Consider the following 17601-nt stretch of genomic DNA (forward strand, 5'->3'; position numbering starts at 1 on the left):
GAAACAGATACAGCGCAAGATCAAACAAATAAGGCAGATGGTCTAACACTGGGTTGCTAAACTTGTCTAGAAGCTTCTTTTTAGCGAGGCAAAAGAGAAACTCTAAAACGATCACTGTAGAGTTTGCATAAAAGTACTAGGGCGGTTCAATAAGTACCCATGTTTGATGACAGAGGGCGTTCCTGAGGGAAGTTGGCTTTAGCATCGTATGCTGCCATCAATAAAAAAAAAATGCGAGGAGATAAAAACATAGTTGTTGACTGTGGGGACGCTTCGCCATCTATGACCAAAGTTAGATATTGGTTCAATGATTTTAAGCGTGGGCGAACGATCGTTTTTGATGAGGAGCGACCAGCACGACCGGCAGGCGTGGTTACCGAGGAAATCATTTAAAAAGTCCACGACATGATGCTCGCTGATCGACGAACGAAATTGCGCGAAGTAACAGAAGCCATAGGTTTGTCGACCTGAGCGGCAATTAAAATTTTACATGATAAGTTGGAGATGATAAAATTGTCGACCCGATGGGTGCCGCCATTGCTCACAGGCAACTATAGGGCCCGCCATCTATCGTTACGGATTTGAACTAGGTATTATTTGAAGAATGGTAACGCTTAGCTGTCATCTGATTTGACAGAAAATTAGTTTTTTTCTTCCGCTGAACGAAAATGGTTGTGTATACGCTCAAAGAACGCTCGGAAATATTGCGACATTACTTTGAAAATCATGGTAATGTTGCAGAATGTGTACGAAAATTACGTACGGCAATGGGAATAAGAAAAGCACCGAATGAAGCGTATGTGCGTTACTTTGCGAAAAAAGTAAGAGAAACTGGGTTGCTTATTGACAAACCAACGTGTGACCGACCAAAAACCGTGCGTACACCCGAAAATATTGCTGCTGTGGCCGAGAGTGTTCGTGAATCACCAGAAACATCAGTTCACCGTCGTTCTCAACAACAAAACGCGATGTCATAGCTGAAATACAGCTGCATACAATTGAAAATGTGTTGAAAAATTGGACCGATCGTATGGGATGGTGCATGGCTAGCCGAGACAGCCATATGAATGAAGTTGTGTTCCATCATTAACCGGAAGGATTGTACTTCAAAATAAAAAAAACAGTTTGGAAAAATATTGAGTAGTTTCTTTTTTATAGCATTTTTAATTCCGTAAAGTTATATGGCGGACCCTGTACAAGCGGATGCGGCTGTTAACTTCGAAACAGTGAATCTGATCGGGTGAATCTGATTCGAAGAAGGCGCAGTCAGTCCCATCAGCTGGAAAAGCCATGGCGACGAGTTTTTGAGATACGAACGGCGTCATCCCCATGGATTTTTTAGGAAAGGAAGAACCATCACTGGGCAATATTACAGTGAGTTATTGGACCGCTTTCACAAAAAATTGAAGGAGACACTTCAAGGAAGAAGGAGACACTTAGCTTCTTACACTTCATGGATTACCTCAAAATCGAAAAAAAATGTATATAAAATACATTCGAAAATCGTCTGAGAGATGCACGATTGTACCGGCACGCCATGGACCGACCATACTTTCATTGAATTAATTGTTTCTAAGTTGTACTCACAATAATTTTTCCAAAAAACTTCTGATTAAAAATACCATTTCTCATTTCAACTGTACATCATTAATATTTATTCGTTTTATTTATTTGCTGTGGACATTAAAACATTACAAGTTTAGTTTCGAAATTGAAACATTCATTTGCTCACATACATTTACAAAAAAAACTTTTTTTTTGTATGTAGTTGCATAAGTAGAGTGGCCATACTTCAAAGCGATTTCAACTGCAGCATTATTTTCTAACATTCTTATTTATCAACATTTTTCGGATCTGTGCAACCTGCGACATACTTATGCTTATATGTATATATATATTTAGTAAATATTACACTTTTTATTGCATTAAAAATTAAATACTCATAAAATAGGAAAGAAAAAACTAATAAATGGAAACTAAATAGAGCAAAATTACGTATTATTATTTTTTATTCAATTTGATTAGCTTTAAGTCGCTTACATCGTTAAATAAATTATTTATTTGTTAACATTTATTAAAAGGGGGAAAATTGGCTTTTCACTATTGGTACCTGGCATTTAGCATTGAATTGCCAATATTCGTGTGTTTTGTTTGTTTAGGTTTATTATTCTATTTGATTTTTGTTTTTTTTGAATTTAAATGCACACTTATACATAATAATATTATAATTATTTGCTAAAAATATTTTTAAATATTTATACATAATTATTTTTTTTATTTTAGTTTTATTTGTTTTCGCTCGTATTCTATATATGTATATGTATATGTATGTATATTGTATTTAAGTACATAAATTTAATTTCAATATTTAATACTTTTATTGTGCGGTGTGTTAAACATTTATTGCTTTTTCGTACATTTGATTGTTGTTGCCATTTAAGTATGCATTAATGCTTGTGTGCGTGTAGTGGTGTCATATATTTTGCATATATATGCATGTATAGGTATGTGCGTCGTTATTTATTGTTTTTGTTCTTTTTTTAATTCGTTTATTTTAGGTAATTTATTGGCGCATGGTTTATTGTTCCAGTTCTATTTGTTATTTCATACATTTACTACTAAATATACGCACACAACTATGTATGTATGTACATAAATAAGCTAAGTTTTCACTTTTCTAGGTTTGCTATGTAGGTATGTGTACAGTGTGTGTGTAAATATGGAGGATCTGCAATAGTGTCTAAGCAAATAGTTCTGTTATGGCAAAATTTATGGCATAAAATCCTCTTGCAGACATTTAAAGAGATTATACAAGTACATACAAAAAATGCATTAATGTTAATTCGGCTTTGGGCCATGCTTTTTTTTGTTTTTGATTTTTTTGGTTTGAATACATTTTCAAAAATATTCACTTTTTTATTCTCTTTTGTTTTCTTGGGCTTCGTTAATTAAAAAAAATATTATTTTTTATTTTATATTTTATAATATTTTATTTTTTCTGTTAAGAATATAAATTAGTTTTAAAATAAATATTCGAGTTTGTATGCATTTCCACGTAAAAATATCTACTTTTTTTCATTTCATAAGTTCCAAAAGATTTTTTTGTATAGAATATTTCACTTTTTTGATTGAAAAATAACTGATCTTATCTTATCGGGAGTTCCATGTAAGCAAATTAATACAATTTACTCAGTTCAATGAGAAATAAAAGTCTACACCGAAACGAAGTCAAGGGCGAAAGAAGTAGCTTTGCGGGGAGTTCCTAAAGAATAAATCATTCGTAAATATTTGTGATTTCATAAGTGCCAAAAGATTTTTTTCATAGGTTCCAAATTATTTCCCCTTTTTGATTTTGTAAGTTCCAAAAGAATTTTTTGTATAGAATATTTCACTTATTTGATTGAGAAACAACTGGCCTTATCTTATCAGGAGTTCCATGTGAACAAATTAATTTAAATGAAATTAAAATACAACACCGACAAGAACTCAGGGGAAATAATCAACTTTCTAGGCTTGTGGGGAATTCGTTATGAGGCTTGTGGGGAATTCGTTAAGAACAAATCATTTCCATCAAAGTGCATAAAAAAAGTGACATTGTCATGAATTCCTTAAGACCATAAATCAAAATAAGAAATATCTACTATTTTGATTTGATGAGTTCCAAAGATGCTTTTTTTTACAAAATATTGCAAGGATGATAGATACCAGGTTTTCTCGTTTGGTATGGTGAAAAAAATGTTGAAGGGTGCTTGGGGATACTCTCTCCAACTTGATGCAGGGATATCTGAACGCAGTTGTTAGATGGGCAACGGATTGCGGCCTGTCGGTGAATGCTCTTAAGACGGAGCTCGTCCTATTTACGAGGAAATATAAAATACCCAGAGCTCAACTTCCCTTACTAGGGGGTGCTCCTCTGATGCTTTCTGACAAGGTGAGGTGCCTAGGTATTGTCCTTGATAGTAAGCTTACATGGAAGCCCAATATTGAGGAAAGAGTGAGGAAGGCAACAAGCGTCTTGTGTGGCAATTGGCAAAAGATGGGGCCTTTCGCCTAGAGTTTTTTTTTTGGCTACACCAGTATAATACTATTGTAAAGCCTTCTTGTTTTATGGAGTCATAGTCTGGTGGAACTCACTAGAGAGGACGACATTGGTTAAGAAGCTGGAGAGATTTCAAAGGTCGGCACTCATCGGAATCAGTGGGGCGCTTCGAACGACTCCTACTCTGGCGCTCAACGCAATGTTAAATGTGGTATCCGTAGACAACGCAGGCAGAATTGCCGCTACACGTTCGGCAATCAGACTAAGGGACTCGGGCTATAAGCTCAACCTCACTTATGGGCACTCAAGCATCCTTAGAAACTTCGAGTTCAGCCCCCTGTCAACGGATCAGTGTATACCCTCCAGTGTATGTCCAACCATAACTTCTTCACTCATATTCCATCAAGGGAAGAGTGAACGGGGGGCTACACTTGGGGACAGGGTCTGGTGAATTTATTCACGGATGGATCGAAGTTGGAAGGAAAGGTTGGCCGATAAGTTTTTTGCGAGGAGCTCACCATCAGACTCAAATTCAGGTTACCGGACCACTGCAGTGTATTCCAGACAGAGGTAGCCGCAATCAAGGAGGCTACCGATTGGCTGCTTACATGCGTACTAACAGTCAGGAAAGTAAATATTTACTCCGATAGCCAAGCGGCAATAGGGGCTCTCGTGGCAGGGAATGCCTGACCTCACTTTCGACTGCGTCCGAATTCTTTGACACAAACCTCATCTAGGTTCCTGGTCACAGCTACATTGCGGGAAATTGTGAGGCGGATGATCTGACCAGACAAGGGACATGTGACCTGATTACCATACGAAAGGAAAGAATTGGGATCCACCTGACTATCTGTGGTCTGCTCCTGGAAAGATGGGCATGGCGCCAATTCAGCGAGCGTTGGGCAAGTACACAAACTTGTAAGGTCGCGAAATCCTTCTGGTCACGTGTGTAGCGGAGGCGTTCGGGAGAGCTTCTGGGGTTGACAAAATATCAGCTCTCAAATCTCGTGGGTCTCTTCACAGGACACTATGCGCGAGGAATGCATGGTGTGAGACTTGGATTATTTCAAGTTCTTTTTGCGATGGATGTATGGAGGATGAGGTGGAATCATCTCAGAAACTTCTCCTTGGCTCTTATTTCTTTGCTACTCCTGCTGATATAGCTGGCGTTGACATTAAAAATCTGATGAATTTCATCAGCAGCACAAAGCGGTTGACGCAAATGCAGCACAGCCATCGTTCGTAATCGACACTTTCTAAGCCCACCCTTCTAACCATCCTAGCACCACCTCTCCCCGCCCTCTCCCTGCATCCCATCGGTCTTCCTCTTTCACCTCACCTCCTTCATAATGGTATCACAAAGGTCGAAACCGTTTTTCTTCGTCCAAGTGTGCTCATTCCTTGAGCAACCTTAGCAACCTAACCTAACCTTGGATTCTACGTCATTCGTTTTGTGTTTTACAAAATTTAGCTTTAGCTTAGTAAAACACAAAACGAATGACGTCGGCATATCGGTCAAATTCGCTCAGAGCTGGATAGTACACCTCTAAACATCTTTTCCCCATGAAAATACGAATATATTATATTTCACTTCTTTGGTTGAAAAATAACTGGCCTTAGCGAAAGTTCATTCAGAGCAAATTAATTCAAATAAAAATAAAATACAAAGCCGAAAACAATTCGGGGGGAAAAATTGCCTTATAATTTCTGATACTTTTGCATGCTCCATTGTTTTTTTCGTGTCATAATAAAATCTATTTTTATTATTCGTATAATTTTTTAAGGGTAACTTTAATTCGTTTTGCATTAAACATTAATATTTTTGCTTCGAACTGCTTCTCGTAAAATTTTTATCATGAATACTCTGGTAAATAAAATTACGTTTTCGTGAAATTTCAGAGCAAATTTTTCTTTCTATCAATCAATTACACATAAATATTACTTAAACAGTTTTCTAAATAGAGAAAATCAAATTTGCAAATCGCCATGGCACACAATAACTAAATGTACAACATAATTTGCAAATGTCAAGAAGATGCACTGAATTTGGAGCTGCCCTAATATTTCACAAATTTTCAGCTTTTCATATGATTTCAAAATTCATTACATTTTTTTCTCTTTTTAATTAAACCTAAATAAGTGTAAGCGAAAAATTAAACAATATTAATACAAATAAATAAATGCGAAAATTAATGCGTAAAAAATTAATTAATTAAGAATAGCGCACGTCGTTGCTTTTGCCACTTCTATATGCAAAATTAAAACTTAAGTACCATAAAAATATTCAGTTTTTACACAGCGAAAAATTATCAGTTTCATTCAATCGCATACGATTACGTATTTATGTTGGTAAGTATATTTATGTGTGTGTGTGTTTGTATGTTTTAGTGCGCTTGTTCGACTTTGAATGCATTTAAGTAGTTATGCCTTAAGAATTATTTCAAATTATTATTATAAATACAAATACATTTAAAGTATGCGTGTGCATGTATGGAAGTGTGAGTGTTTCTTTATTTTTATTTCATTTACTGACACGTTCGCGCACGTCGCTGGAAGCGTTTCATACGTCGATACCATTCATCCTTCCACTCGATCACAATGGAACGCGGCCCAATGCCCAGATAGCCGGGTGGCGATTCCGAATCTTTGCCCAGTATCAGATAGGAGCTATTAATGAGAATAAAATGAATTTAGCAAAAAAAAAAATTTATATTGTATTTATTTTTTTTTTAAATAATTAACATTTGCTCTGTTCGAATAAAAAAAAAAAATTTTACATAATTAAAATTTGTTTTGTTCAAATAAAATTAATAACATAAAAAAAATATTTTTAAGTATTAAAATTTGTTTTGTTCAAATAAAATGAATTTCATAAAAAAACAAAAATGATTTTTAAATAATTAAAATTTGCTTTCTTCGAAAAAAATCAATTTCATAAAAAAACATTTTTAAATAATTAAAATTCACTTTCTTCGAATAAAATTAATTTCATAAAAAAAATATTTTTAATTAATTAACATTTTTTTTGTTCAAATAAAATTATTTACATAATAAAAATATTTTTAAATAATTAACATTTGCCTTTCTAGACATCGAGGGTGCCTTCAATAATATATATCCGGAAGCAATTACCACTTTGCTAACGGAAATGAGAGTAAGCAGTACACTAGACTCGTTTATAGAACGAATACTAACTGGGCGAACGATAAGCGTAAATTTGGGTGACACATCCATTAACAAATTTCCGGTCAGGGGTACACGCCAAGGTGGGGATATATCTCCACTTCTGTGAAACCTAATTGTTAATAATCTTCTACAAGAACTTGAAAAAATGGGAGGTAAAAAAATATCATATGCCGATGATATTGTAATAGCAATCTCGGGGAAACACCTTGCAACATTATGTGATCTCCAACAAAGATCCCTTAACAGACTATCACTTTGGTGTAAAAGTCGAGGACTAGAAGTAAATCCAGAAAAAAACGGATCAGATACTGTTTAGTAGGAAACAGAAAACACCTGCTCTTCAACAAATATTCCTAGGAGGGAAATCACTTAGAGTAACAGAAAGGGCAAAATATCTAGGACTTGTACTAGATAGGAAACCAAAATTGGGGCTCACAGTCGCAGACAGAGCACGCAAAGCTGCGGAAGGCTTATTGGGAAGAAATGGGGATTGGAACTCAGAATGATACATTGGCTCCGCGACACTGATACAGTGTGATGCGATATCCGGAAATGATATCTACATTTTCACTGATAGCCAAGCGGCGATAAAATCCCTCATAAAACAGTCGACAACCTCCAAGGTAGCCATGAAACGCCGCTCATCTCTTAACGAGATGGCTGAGTCATTCTTGCCTAAAGTTAACATGGGTTCCTGGCCCTCGCGACATTGAGGGTAACTGTAGAGCCGATGAACTAGCGAGACTCGACACTAAGTTGACTGAGGAGTACATAGATAATGACATAGGGATACCCGTACAAACATGTAAGCTAGTCATCCTTGAAGAAATTGTAAATAAAGCAAACGTAAGATGGCGTAATGAAGCCACCTGCAAAATCGCCCGTCAACTGTGGCCGACTCTAAATGCCAAACGCACAGAATCTCTGCAAAGCCAAAATGAACACAGTCTAGCATATTGATCTCAGTCATAACGGGGCACTGCCTAATAGGTAGACACGCCCAAAGGATGGGTGTGCAAACACATGACTTCTGTAGAAGTTGTTTTGATGAGTTGGAAGATCTCAGTTCCACAGAAATCAAGATATTTTAAAATTTTTGAAATGCCCACACTGGTTTTAGGAGAGATAGGGACAAGCTCCCCACGCGGCATCACAATAGGCTATGAGCCTGAGTGTGTCCCACAAGACAACCGCTTCAACCTAACCTAACATTTGCTTTGTTCGAATAAAATGAGTTTCATTAAAAAAAATATTTTTTATTTTAAATAAAATAATGAATTAAATAAAAAATAATTATTTTCAAATAATTAATATTTGCTTTGTTCGAATGAAATGAATTCCATTTTATTTTATTTTAAATATTTAATATTTAAAAAATAACTTTATTAATACATAAAAAAAATAACCTTATTTTTAAATAATTAACATTTGCTTTGTTGAAACAAAATAATTTCATCAAAAGAAAAAAAATAATTTTATTTTTAAATAATTAAAATTTGCTTTGTGTGAATAAAATGAATTTCATAAAAAAAGTTTAAATAATTAAATTTTGCTTTGTTCGAATCAAATAAATTTCATTTTATTTTATTTTAAATAATTAAAATGTGCTTTTTTCGAACAAACTTAATTACATACCATAAAACAAATATTTCATTTTTAATTAATTAAAATGTGCTTTTTTCGAACAAAATGAATTTCACTACAAACATAATTTTATTTTTAAATAATTAAAATTTGCTTTGTTCATTAACTTGCTTTACTTTCTTCACCTCACTTACCGATTCATTTTGATTCTGGGACAACGACATTCAAGATTCTTAATGGGTATGATCCAGGTCAAAGGACCCCGTTTTAGGATTGTATTCGTTGTTGCGTATTCGAGTGGGGTACGCTTGAAGATCGCCTGTATTTGTATATCGTATTTGACCGTTTCGACCGAATCGGACTCCATGGCTTCCGCTTCGTCGTCGGGATCCATTTGCTGATTTTCTTTGGTGTACTGTTCGCTGCTGCTCGTTACTTCGGTGCTCGCTTCGCGTCCAATCACTTTCGCCATTATTGCTGGTCGATAAAAATTGTGAATTTCGTAAAAAAGATAATGTTAGTGATTTGTCAAGCTAATTTTGAATAATTTGAATTTAATTTAAATTTGTTTTTTTTATTTTAAACTATTAACGAATTTAAATAAAATTAGCTATAATGAATGAATGTCAAGAATGTTTTTTAGCAGTTATATGGAAGCTGTAATGAATTCAAAACTGCAGGCACTCAGTTCAAGTTTTTTAGTGCGAGCATAATTGTGTATGTGGAGCCGTAAGAATAGACCTCATCTATATATAAATAGTAACTGGCCTACAGAGTCGTAATTAGTGTCTAGCAGACATTTAGCTTATAATAAACAGGCTGATCGAGACTTCACTCACTTTTCCGTGATTGTCCAGGATGGTGCATACCCGTTACATTAAGTTGCGTTATTGGTTGCACCGATTCGGTTATTTTCATAAAGTTACTTTGCGGATAACTCTTGCATTTTAATTAATTAAATGAAAAATATTTTGAACGTAAGGAAAGTAGCGAATTAGATAATTCATTTAATAACTAACAATTATTATGAATTCCTTTAAAAAAAATCGTACAAATTTATCGCTAAGCCTCTTGGCCGGTCCACAAATTTTGTTGTAAATGTCCTCAAGCCCAAAAAATTAAGTTGCCTTGTCACGGGGAATTTAGTAGCCGAATTCTGCACGATTATTTCACATGGACTTACACACCCGTCCAATCACTCGTTGTTTATACGGCAATGCGTCACTTCACAAACAAAGTCTTAGTTTTTCGTAAACAAACCGATTCGTTACACCAGTTACGTCAGCCTAACAGCTGATTCTGTAAGATTAGGATGGTTCAGATGTCAGATAGGATTGTTCTATTGTATTTTCAGAGGTTTTTAGATTTTTGTTTTTCCTCCGAAGTGGTATGCTGTATTTCCAGTTCTTATGAAATTTCTGAATTAAAGGATTTAAAAACATCTGAATCTTCAAGAGATCGCTACCAAACTACCCCATATTTCTACATTCTAAACGTATAAAAAACGTGTTATAATAAATTATTTGCTCCAAACTACGCTTTGAAAGATCAAATATTATAATTTAAAAAAATCTTTGGATCCAACATTCAAAAAAGAGGTTGTCTGTAAAGTCGGTTTACTGACGATAGTTTAACGTGACAACGTCATAAGAAAATATTGATGGAATGGTTGCAATTTTCAAAACAAAATTTTAATTTTATTTGTTTGATAGATATTTTGTATGGATATAGAGGAGGAGGTAAATGGAATTGCAATGGAATAGGTCAAGTTACATTTACACAAACGTGAAAAATGACGAAACATTTATCAAATTCATGAAAGATATCTTCAATTTCGATTGCGCATCAGACGTTAATAAGTCAACAACACTAAGAGGCATCATCATCGATTTGACTTTCTCAACACATTACACTCGAAAGACTCCCTTTCATTTCCTACTTTTTCTATCATCGTCCTATTCTCAATAGAGAAATGGTTCATTACCATGCACACATGAAGAAGGCATATGCAAATACAAGGATGTGAATTTATATACCTACATATGCGCATATACATACATATGTATACATATATATGCTCACTCAAGTAGGACAGAGCCAGATGTCGAACGTTGCCGAACGTTGCCTAACGCGGGGGCCGATTGTGCTCTTTGTCGTTCGTTCCGCGCTCTCGCTTGCAGTTCAAGCACATTAGCTTACATTTGCTTGCGTACGGAATAGATTCGTATATTTGATATGTCCATATGATTTGTATGTATCTTTACATATAGATTTGTTCGTTTTGAAAATTGCGCGAAATTGTATATGTATATGCATGTTTATATACATATATTAGTATTCAACATATCTTATAAGGTATATGGTAAATATTACCATACATTTTTTCCTTCATATATAATAAAAAAATTAATAATAATAACATTAAAACAACAGGTATTATTAACAAACTTGGTTTTATTTTAAATTCTTCAAGTAAATCAAATTAATAATAATCAATAAGAAGGCATATGCAAATACAAATACGTGAATTTATATATGTACATATGCGCATATACATACATATATACGCTCACTTAAGTAGGAGAGAGCAAGATGTCGAACGTTGCCGTTCGTTTGCTTTGTTTGCTTTGTCGTTCGTTCCGCGCTTTCGCTTGCAGTTCATTCAATGCAATGAGCAAGGTAACGGCAATGAGCAAGGTAATGACATATGAGCAAGGTAACACTAATGAGCAAGGTAACGACACATTTTTTCGAGCGTGCAGCCTGTTAAATCGAATTATAAGACGTTATCACGTCAAAATGTAATTCAAAGATCAAAGCTTAAAAAAATAAAATTAAAGAATTCCATTTAAGGTTGAATGGGGTGTATTTGATTATTCATTTCTTTTTTACTTAATATTTAAGGTTGAATGATGTGCAAAAGTGTTTTAAATCAGGTTTAAATCTAAAAAAATTATGAAGTTTTGTTGCTTAATATTATTATTTCTAAGTTAAATATCTTTAGGATGGCCGAAAAACATGTTTTTTCTTTTTGCTACTGCCTAACTTTGTTCCATGTCGAAAAAACTGAGACGCGGTTTTTTGAAAGGAAATACATTTAGTTTGGAAAATTACTTTTATTCAATTCAAAGTAAAAAATGTGTAAAAATAATACAAAACTAAGCATCAATTTACGTTTGCTCGATATGACCGCCTCTTGCCTTGACTATGGCCTTGAGACGGTCCAGAAACGAATCGCAAGCTGCCTTCTTCGCTCTCTCAAATCTGACTTGTTGCTGCTTTGGTGTGAGATCATATGCCTTTTGGATCTTGTAAGGCTTGACTTGGGATAATTTTTCAAAATGTGGCGGACGCTACGGTTATATTCTCAGTTCTTTCACCATTTGATTGGCACTTCATCGGGGACTTCGCTCAAGGCGCGAGCGGTCTGAAGTTGGTCACATTTCAAGAGACGGACTCTGTATTTTTACTTCATTTTATTATTTTCACCTATTCCGCCAACACTTGGTAAATGAATTCCGATAGGAAGTATGAATATTATTAAATTTTTGAGATTTAACCCCTTGCCTTATGAACCAAGCGACGATTTTTTGTGCCACATTCGATGAAAACTTTTCTCGTGTGTAAAAACAATCACGTGTCTAATACGAGCTATTACTTTTGGCCAGAAAAAGTCATCAGGTGTTTGATGCGAGGTTCTGATTTTAAGCACGGACGTAGAATCACGTCTCCCACACGTTATTATAAGGCAAAGGCTTAAACCTGATTTAGAAATCTCTTGCATGCCATCCAACCTTAAATAGTAAGTTTTTTTGGCTTTAGGACAAATTTAGAGGCTAACGTAAAAAAAAAAGTTTCGTATTTTGGGCCATCCGAATGCATAATTCTAGAACTACTTACCGTAATCCCTTTTGCAGAATTTGTTGAGGTTTAACCTTTTTGTGCTTATTTTGCATCTTTCGCATTCTGAAAGGAGAGAAGTAGTAAACAAATTTTTAGTAAAACTATTAAAATTTTAATATTCGTTAATAGAGGAAAAATGACTAACATATATTTGTTAGTTGCTTTTAATAAAATTAAATTCGCCAAAAAATAGTAACAAAGTCAACCGAAATATTTATGAAACGAAAAAGTATTTTCTCCGATTACAATCAAACATCATCACACATTTATTGAGGGAGCTATGCTTTTTCTTCCACATAAAAAAATTCTAGCAGGTACTTTGTATGGAGAAGGTGTGGCAGTATTTTGTGACCACTTGAAACTTGCACTTTCTTATGCTCAAATTCAATAGACTATAAAACTACATAACTAGAAAAATACTAACAATTCCTATTAAAAAGTTAAACGTTTTGATGGACTTTTTTTATATGGTTTTTGTTGTAGTATAAACTATGTTTTTATAAAAAATAATGATGTGTTTATAGTTTTGCAACGGCCCTACAAGACAGCTGACTATCATATAAGCACTCATATTATCATCATCGTTATCCTCATTAAACTACACATTTTCGTTTTAGCCATAGGAAAATTCTGATAGTTTCCCCTTGCCGGTGTGATATTCTATCTCTCTTCTACCAACAGCAATTTCTTATAACTGAGAAATATATCTACTATGCTCTAAAGGCAAGGCAATAATTCATTTTTATTCTTACAATGTAATAACTGCTGACAACTTAACTCCTCATTATCGTCATCACAAACTTCTCAGCACTAATAATCATGCTTCTCATTTTTGTTATCAAAAAGTAATCAGCGCTGATGATAAAAACTCTTCATTTTCGTTATCATAAAATGTTCTATTTAGAAATATATAAAATTAATATTTTTTTGTATTCATTTGAAAACTTTACATATCAATTCGGTGTTTCATCCACGGAGATTCGTCCAATATAGTTTTGCAGTCTTTTATCCATTGAAAAAAGTGAAGTGCTGTGTACATTTTTATAAAATGGACAAATTAATAGTGGATGGATCAAGTATAACAAATTCAGGGTTTGAAGCGGAACATAATGAGAATATTTTTTTCGCATTTGCTTCACATTCGCGCCGAATCGATCCAACTGCGAATTACGAGAATTATCGTCATCACCTTGTCGGCCTGCTTCGGCTTCAATTCTCCTCGAAAAATTGATAGACTCGCCTGTTTCTTAGTTTCTCGGGTGCTGTGATAAGCTCCTGTTTTGTCAATGGTGACGAAACAGTGCAAAAACTTGCTCGACTTGTGGATGAACATCGCCAAACACCCCTTTTAAGTTGTAAAATCATTGCGTTTGCTAACAATTCTGAGCAAATGCGACACCAATCTTGGGAATAGTTTTGCATATGGAAAAATTTATGCAAAAGTGAAATAACTGATTGATTTAATAATTATGTAGGCCCTTCAAGATCAAGTATCTTCTCTCACCGATCGTAGAATGGCATATATGAGTATAAAAAATAAATATTGGGTTGGGCAATTATTTCGTAGCGTTTTTATATTTTCTTTTATTTTACAACGACTTGTTTGTTGTTTGACAAAGGGTAATTTATTATTCATTCCATAATTTATTATTCACTCCTTCTGATCTAGAAAACTATGTTAATTGTATTTTTGAGTTATTTAAATTTTTATGAGTTTTGAGACTTAGAAGGAGGCAAAAATCAATATTTTCTATACCTGCTCTTCTTTGCCTGCCATCGAGGTCAAAAAGCTACAGAAGCAGGGCAGGAAATTTGCGACCTGTATGGAGAAGGAGTCATAGCTGAGTCTACTGCACCGAAATGATTTGCAAAGTTCAAAAATGGCGGCTTTGACGTCGATGACACGTCTCGCAGCCGAAGGTCTTCTGAATTCGACGAAGAACGTCTCAAATCACTTTTGAAGGAGAACGGATGCCAAACCAGTCGTGAATTGGCGGAAAAAAAAATTGCGATCATAAAACGATTCTCAACCACCTTCTTGCAATAGGAGAATAGGGAGCCTGGGCGCCTCACGAGAAAAAAAAGAAAGTCGCCTTGAAATTGCTTCTCAGCATCTCGCCCGCCATCGAGCAAAACACCGTCATAAACAGCCTTTTCTCTACCGAATCGTCACGGGAGATGATAAATGGTGCCTATACATCAATCTGAAGCAAAGAAAAGATGGTAGTAGCTGGCTCCAGGAGATACGCCAAAGCGGATAGTCAAGGCGGATCTTTAGCCAAAGAAGATTATGATTTGTGTTAGGTGGAAATTCTCGAAAAGAAGCTCTCCGGACTTCTTTGACACCAGAACAGGTGATTTTTGGTGGAACGGCATCAAAAAATTGGTCAAGAGATGAGAAGAGGTTGTAAACAGTAACGGCGAATATATAATTGATTAATTTAACACCTATAACCATAGGAGCCTAGAAATTCAACGTAGAATCTCTCTTGCCAAGTGCTACTTTGGACTACATAGGCAAATGAGTAGTCAAGTCCTCTCTCGACGAACAAAACTAACCCTCGACAAGGCTTTCATCATGCCCGTCCAACGTGTGGCGCAGGAGCGTAGACGATGACAACATCCGGTGAAGCGACGCTTGGAGTGTTTGAGAGAAAGATTCGGCGCAAGATTTTTGGACCTTTGCACGTTGGTAGCGGCGAATATCGCAGGCGATGGAACGATGAGACATAGCGCAGCGAATAAAGATCCAGGGGCTACGTTGGCTGGGTCATGTCGTCCGAATGGATACGAACGCTTCGGCTCTGAAAGTATTCGATGTGGTGCCAGCTGGTGGTAGCAGAGGAAGAAGAAGGCCTCCTCTACGTTGGAAAGATCAGGTGGAGAAGGACTTGACTTCACTTGGTGTGTCCGACTGGCGCCGGTTAGCTCGAGAAAGGAACGACTGGCGCGCTTTGTTAAACTCGGCCAAAATCGAGTAAGCGGTTATCGCGCCAATTGAGAAGAAGAATATTTATTTTTTTATTTTTTATTTATTTATTTAAAAGAAAAACAATTATAAATAATTATTCCTCTTAAATACTAAAGCACTGGCTGCCAGGACCTTCGGCTTAAGTAAAAATTAATTTATATTTATTATAACTATATAGAGTTCGTTTAATATGAGTTAAGAGAATTTATAACTAAAGAAGAAAATATTAACATTGCAGGCAAATAAAAATATTTAGAAACGGACATAATAACTGCTGAGCATATTAAGTCCAGTCCCTTAAATCTAATTAAGTTTTGTTAAGTATATATTTGTTTTTTATTTTTAGAAAAAATTATGGAGTTATACTATATTAAGTTTACAAAGTGTAACAAATTTTGCAATCAGCTCTATGTGACAGTCTACTGTTTGTGCAAGATAATCCGATGGTTTGTTGTTATCAAATATCGATGATCTGATTGGTTGTAAATTTGGGCAGTAATCGAGGAGGTGAGTCACGTTGAAATCAGGAGATCCACAGTGTACGCAGTTTGGTCGGGAGATGCCATTCAAGAGATGAACGTGAGTTGCGGGTGTGTGACCAATCCTGAGACGCGCGAATACTGTTATCTTCCTACACGCTGAGCTTGTGGGGTAAGTAGGTTTTCCGCCAGTGGGAAAAAGAAGAATAATTTATTGATATAATTATTGTTTTTTGTTTAAATAAAAGGCTTCGGAAAAACGCTACGAGCTTATTCCCCAATACAATATTTCACAGATCAGTGAGAAAATTAGGAGACGTCTTTTTGGAAGATAATAATTGATAAGCAAAATTTTGGATGGAAGTGGTAACACCATTTATGATATGACTTTCTCTAGGGCTTCCTCTGCAGCTCCAGGGATTAGCAAAAACTCGAAAGTAATCATTCTTATCTGAAAAATAGAAAAGCGCCCAGAGCAGGCAAGTCAGTTCACACTTTCTGAACTAAGTTGAAGTATAACTTAAAAAACTGAATGACTATAAAAGTGAAGAGTTTTCTAATCTTTTGATTTAAATATTAAAACAAAAAAGGTCATTTTATTTTCCACTTTCAAAACTCCATTTCAATGCCAACTCACCTCCAATGCGATTCCTGTGGCAATGTGACGCAAAAAATTGCGTAAAAAATTTTTGAAATAATTCAATTCGACTCGACGGCCAGCAGAAGACATCAATCAATTGGCAATTGAGACATGTGGAAATGTTGTGGTACTAATTGCAACAATACTGAAACACAGAACGTAACAAATGTATGGGAAATAATACACAACCACATACATATGTATGTATGCACGTCACTACTCAACAAAAACACAAACAGCCAAAGTGTACGCAAATAAAAGTAAAAGTTAAACAAAACTCTGAAATGCAGAAACAAAAGCAAATTAAATTTTAAATTTAAATGCAATTCAATTACCAATGCCAATTGGCTCGACGGCCAGAGCAGCGTTAATGCGGCTGGGGCATGCAACTTTCTTAGCATTTGCAATTTTCTTGTTTTGTTTGTTGGTTTTTATTTTTACAAAAAAGAATGGACGCAATTTCGTAGGCAAATATAGTTTTTAAAATTAAATTCAGTTCTTCTTCGACGAAAAAAACCAATAGCCATTGAAAGAATTGAGAAATTACTTTGTTGATGCCTTTTCCTTGGCGAAGCAGCAAGATGCGTACACTGCTGAGTTGCTATATCTACATATGTATGTATGGGAGTGTATTAATATCGATAGTGTTCTAAAGAAATTCGGGTAATCGGTTCATTCGGTCGAGGTTTTTAACTTTAAAATATTTTATTTGAAAAGTAGCAGACGTTTCGACTCCAATGCTATCTGGACATAATAAAATTAGGCTAAATAGCAGCTGTAGCTGAATGGGTTGGTGCGT

The 17601-nt window shown here is 35.1% G+C and overlaps 1 protein-coding gene across 1 annotated transcript in view; it reads right to left on the reverse strand.

The window, feature by feature from the left end:
- Positions 1 to 1639: 1639 nt before the first annotated feature.
- LOC128857452 (netrin-A-like) overlaps positions 1640 to 17601 on the reverse strand; it is a 153496-nt gene continuing 137534 nt past the window's right edge. Inside the window, exons 5-7 of the mRNA XM_054093209.1 lie at positions 12710 to 12775; positions 9004 to 9286; positions 1640 to 6706 (exon numbers count right to left, since the gene is read on the reverse strand). Of these exons, the coding sequence (XP_053949184.1) occupies positions 6565 to 6706; positions 9004 to 9286; positions 12710 to 12775 (491 nt within the window). The 3' untranslated portion in view covers positions 1640 to 6564. The remainder of the gene's footprint in view (positions 6707 to 9003; positions 9287 to 12709; positions 12776 to 17601) is intronic.

Source organism: Anastrepha ludens, chromosome 3 (assembly GCF_028408465.1).
Source record: "Anastrepha ludens isolate Willacy chromosome 3, idAnaLude1.1, whole genome shotgun sequence".
Lineage (NCBI taxonomy): Eukaryota > Metazoa > Arthropoda > Insecta > Diptera > Tephritidae > Anastrepha > Anastrepha ludens.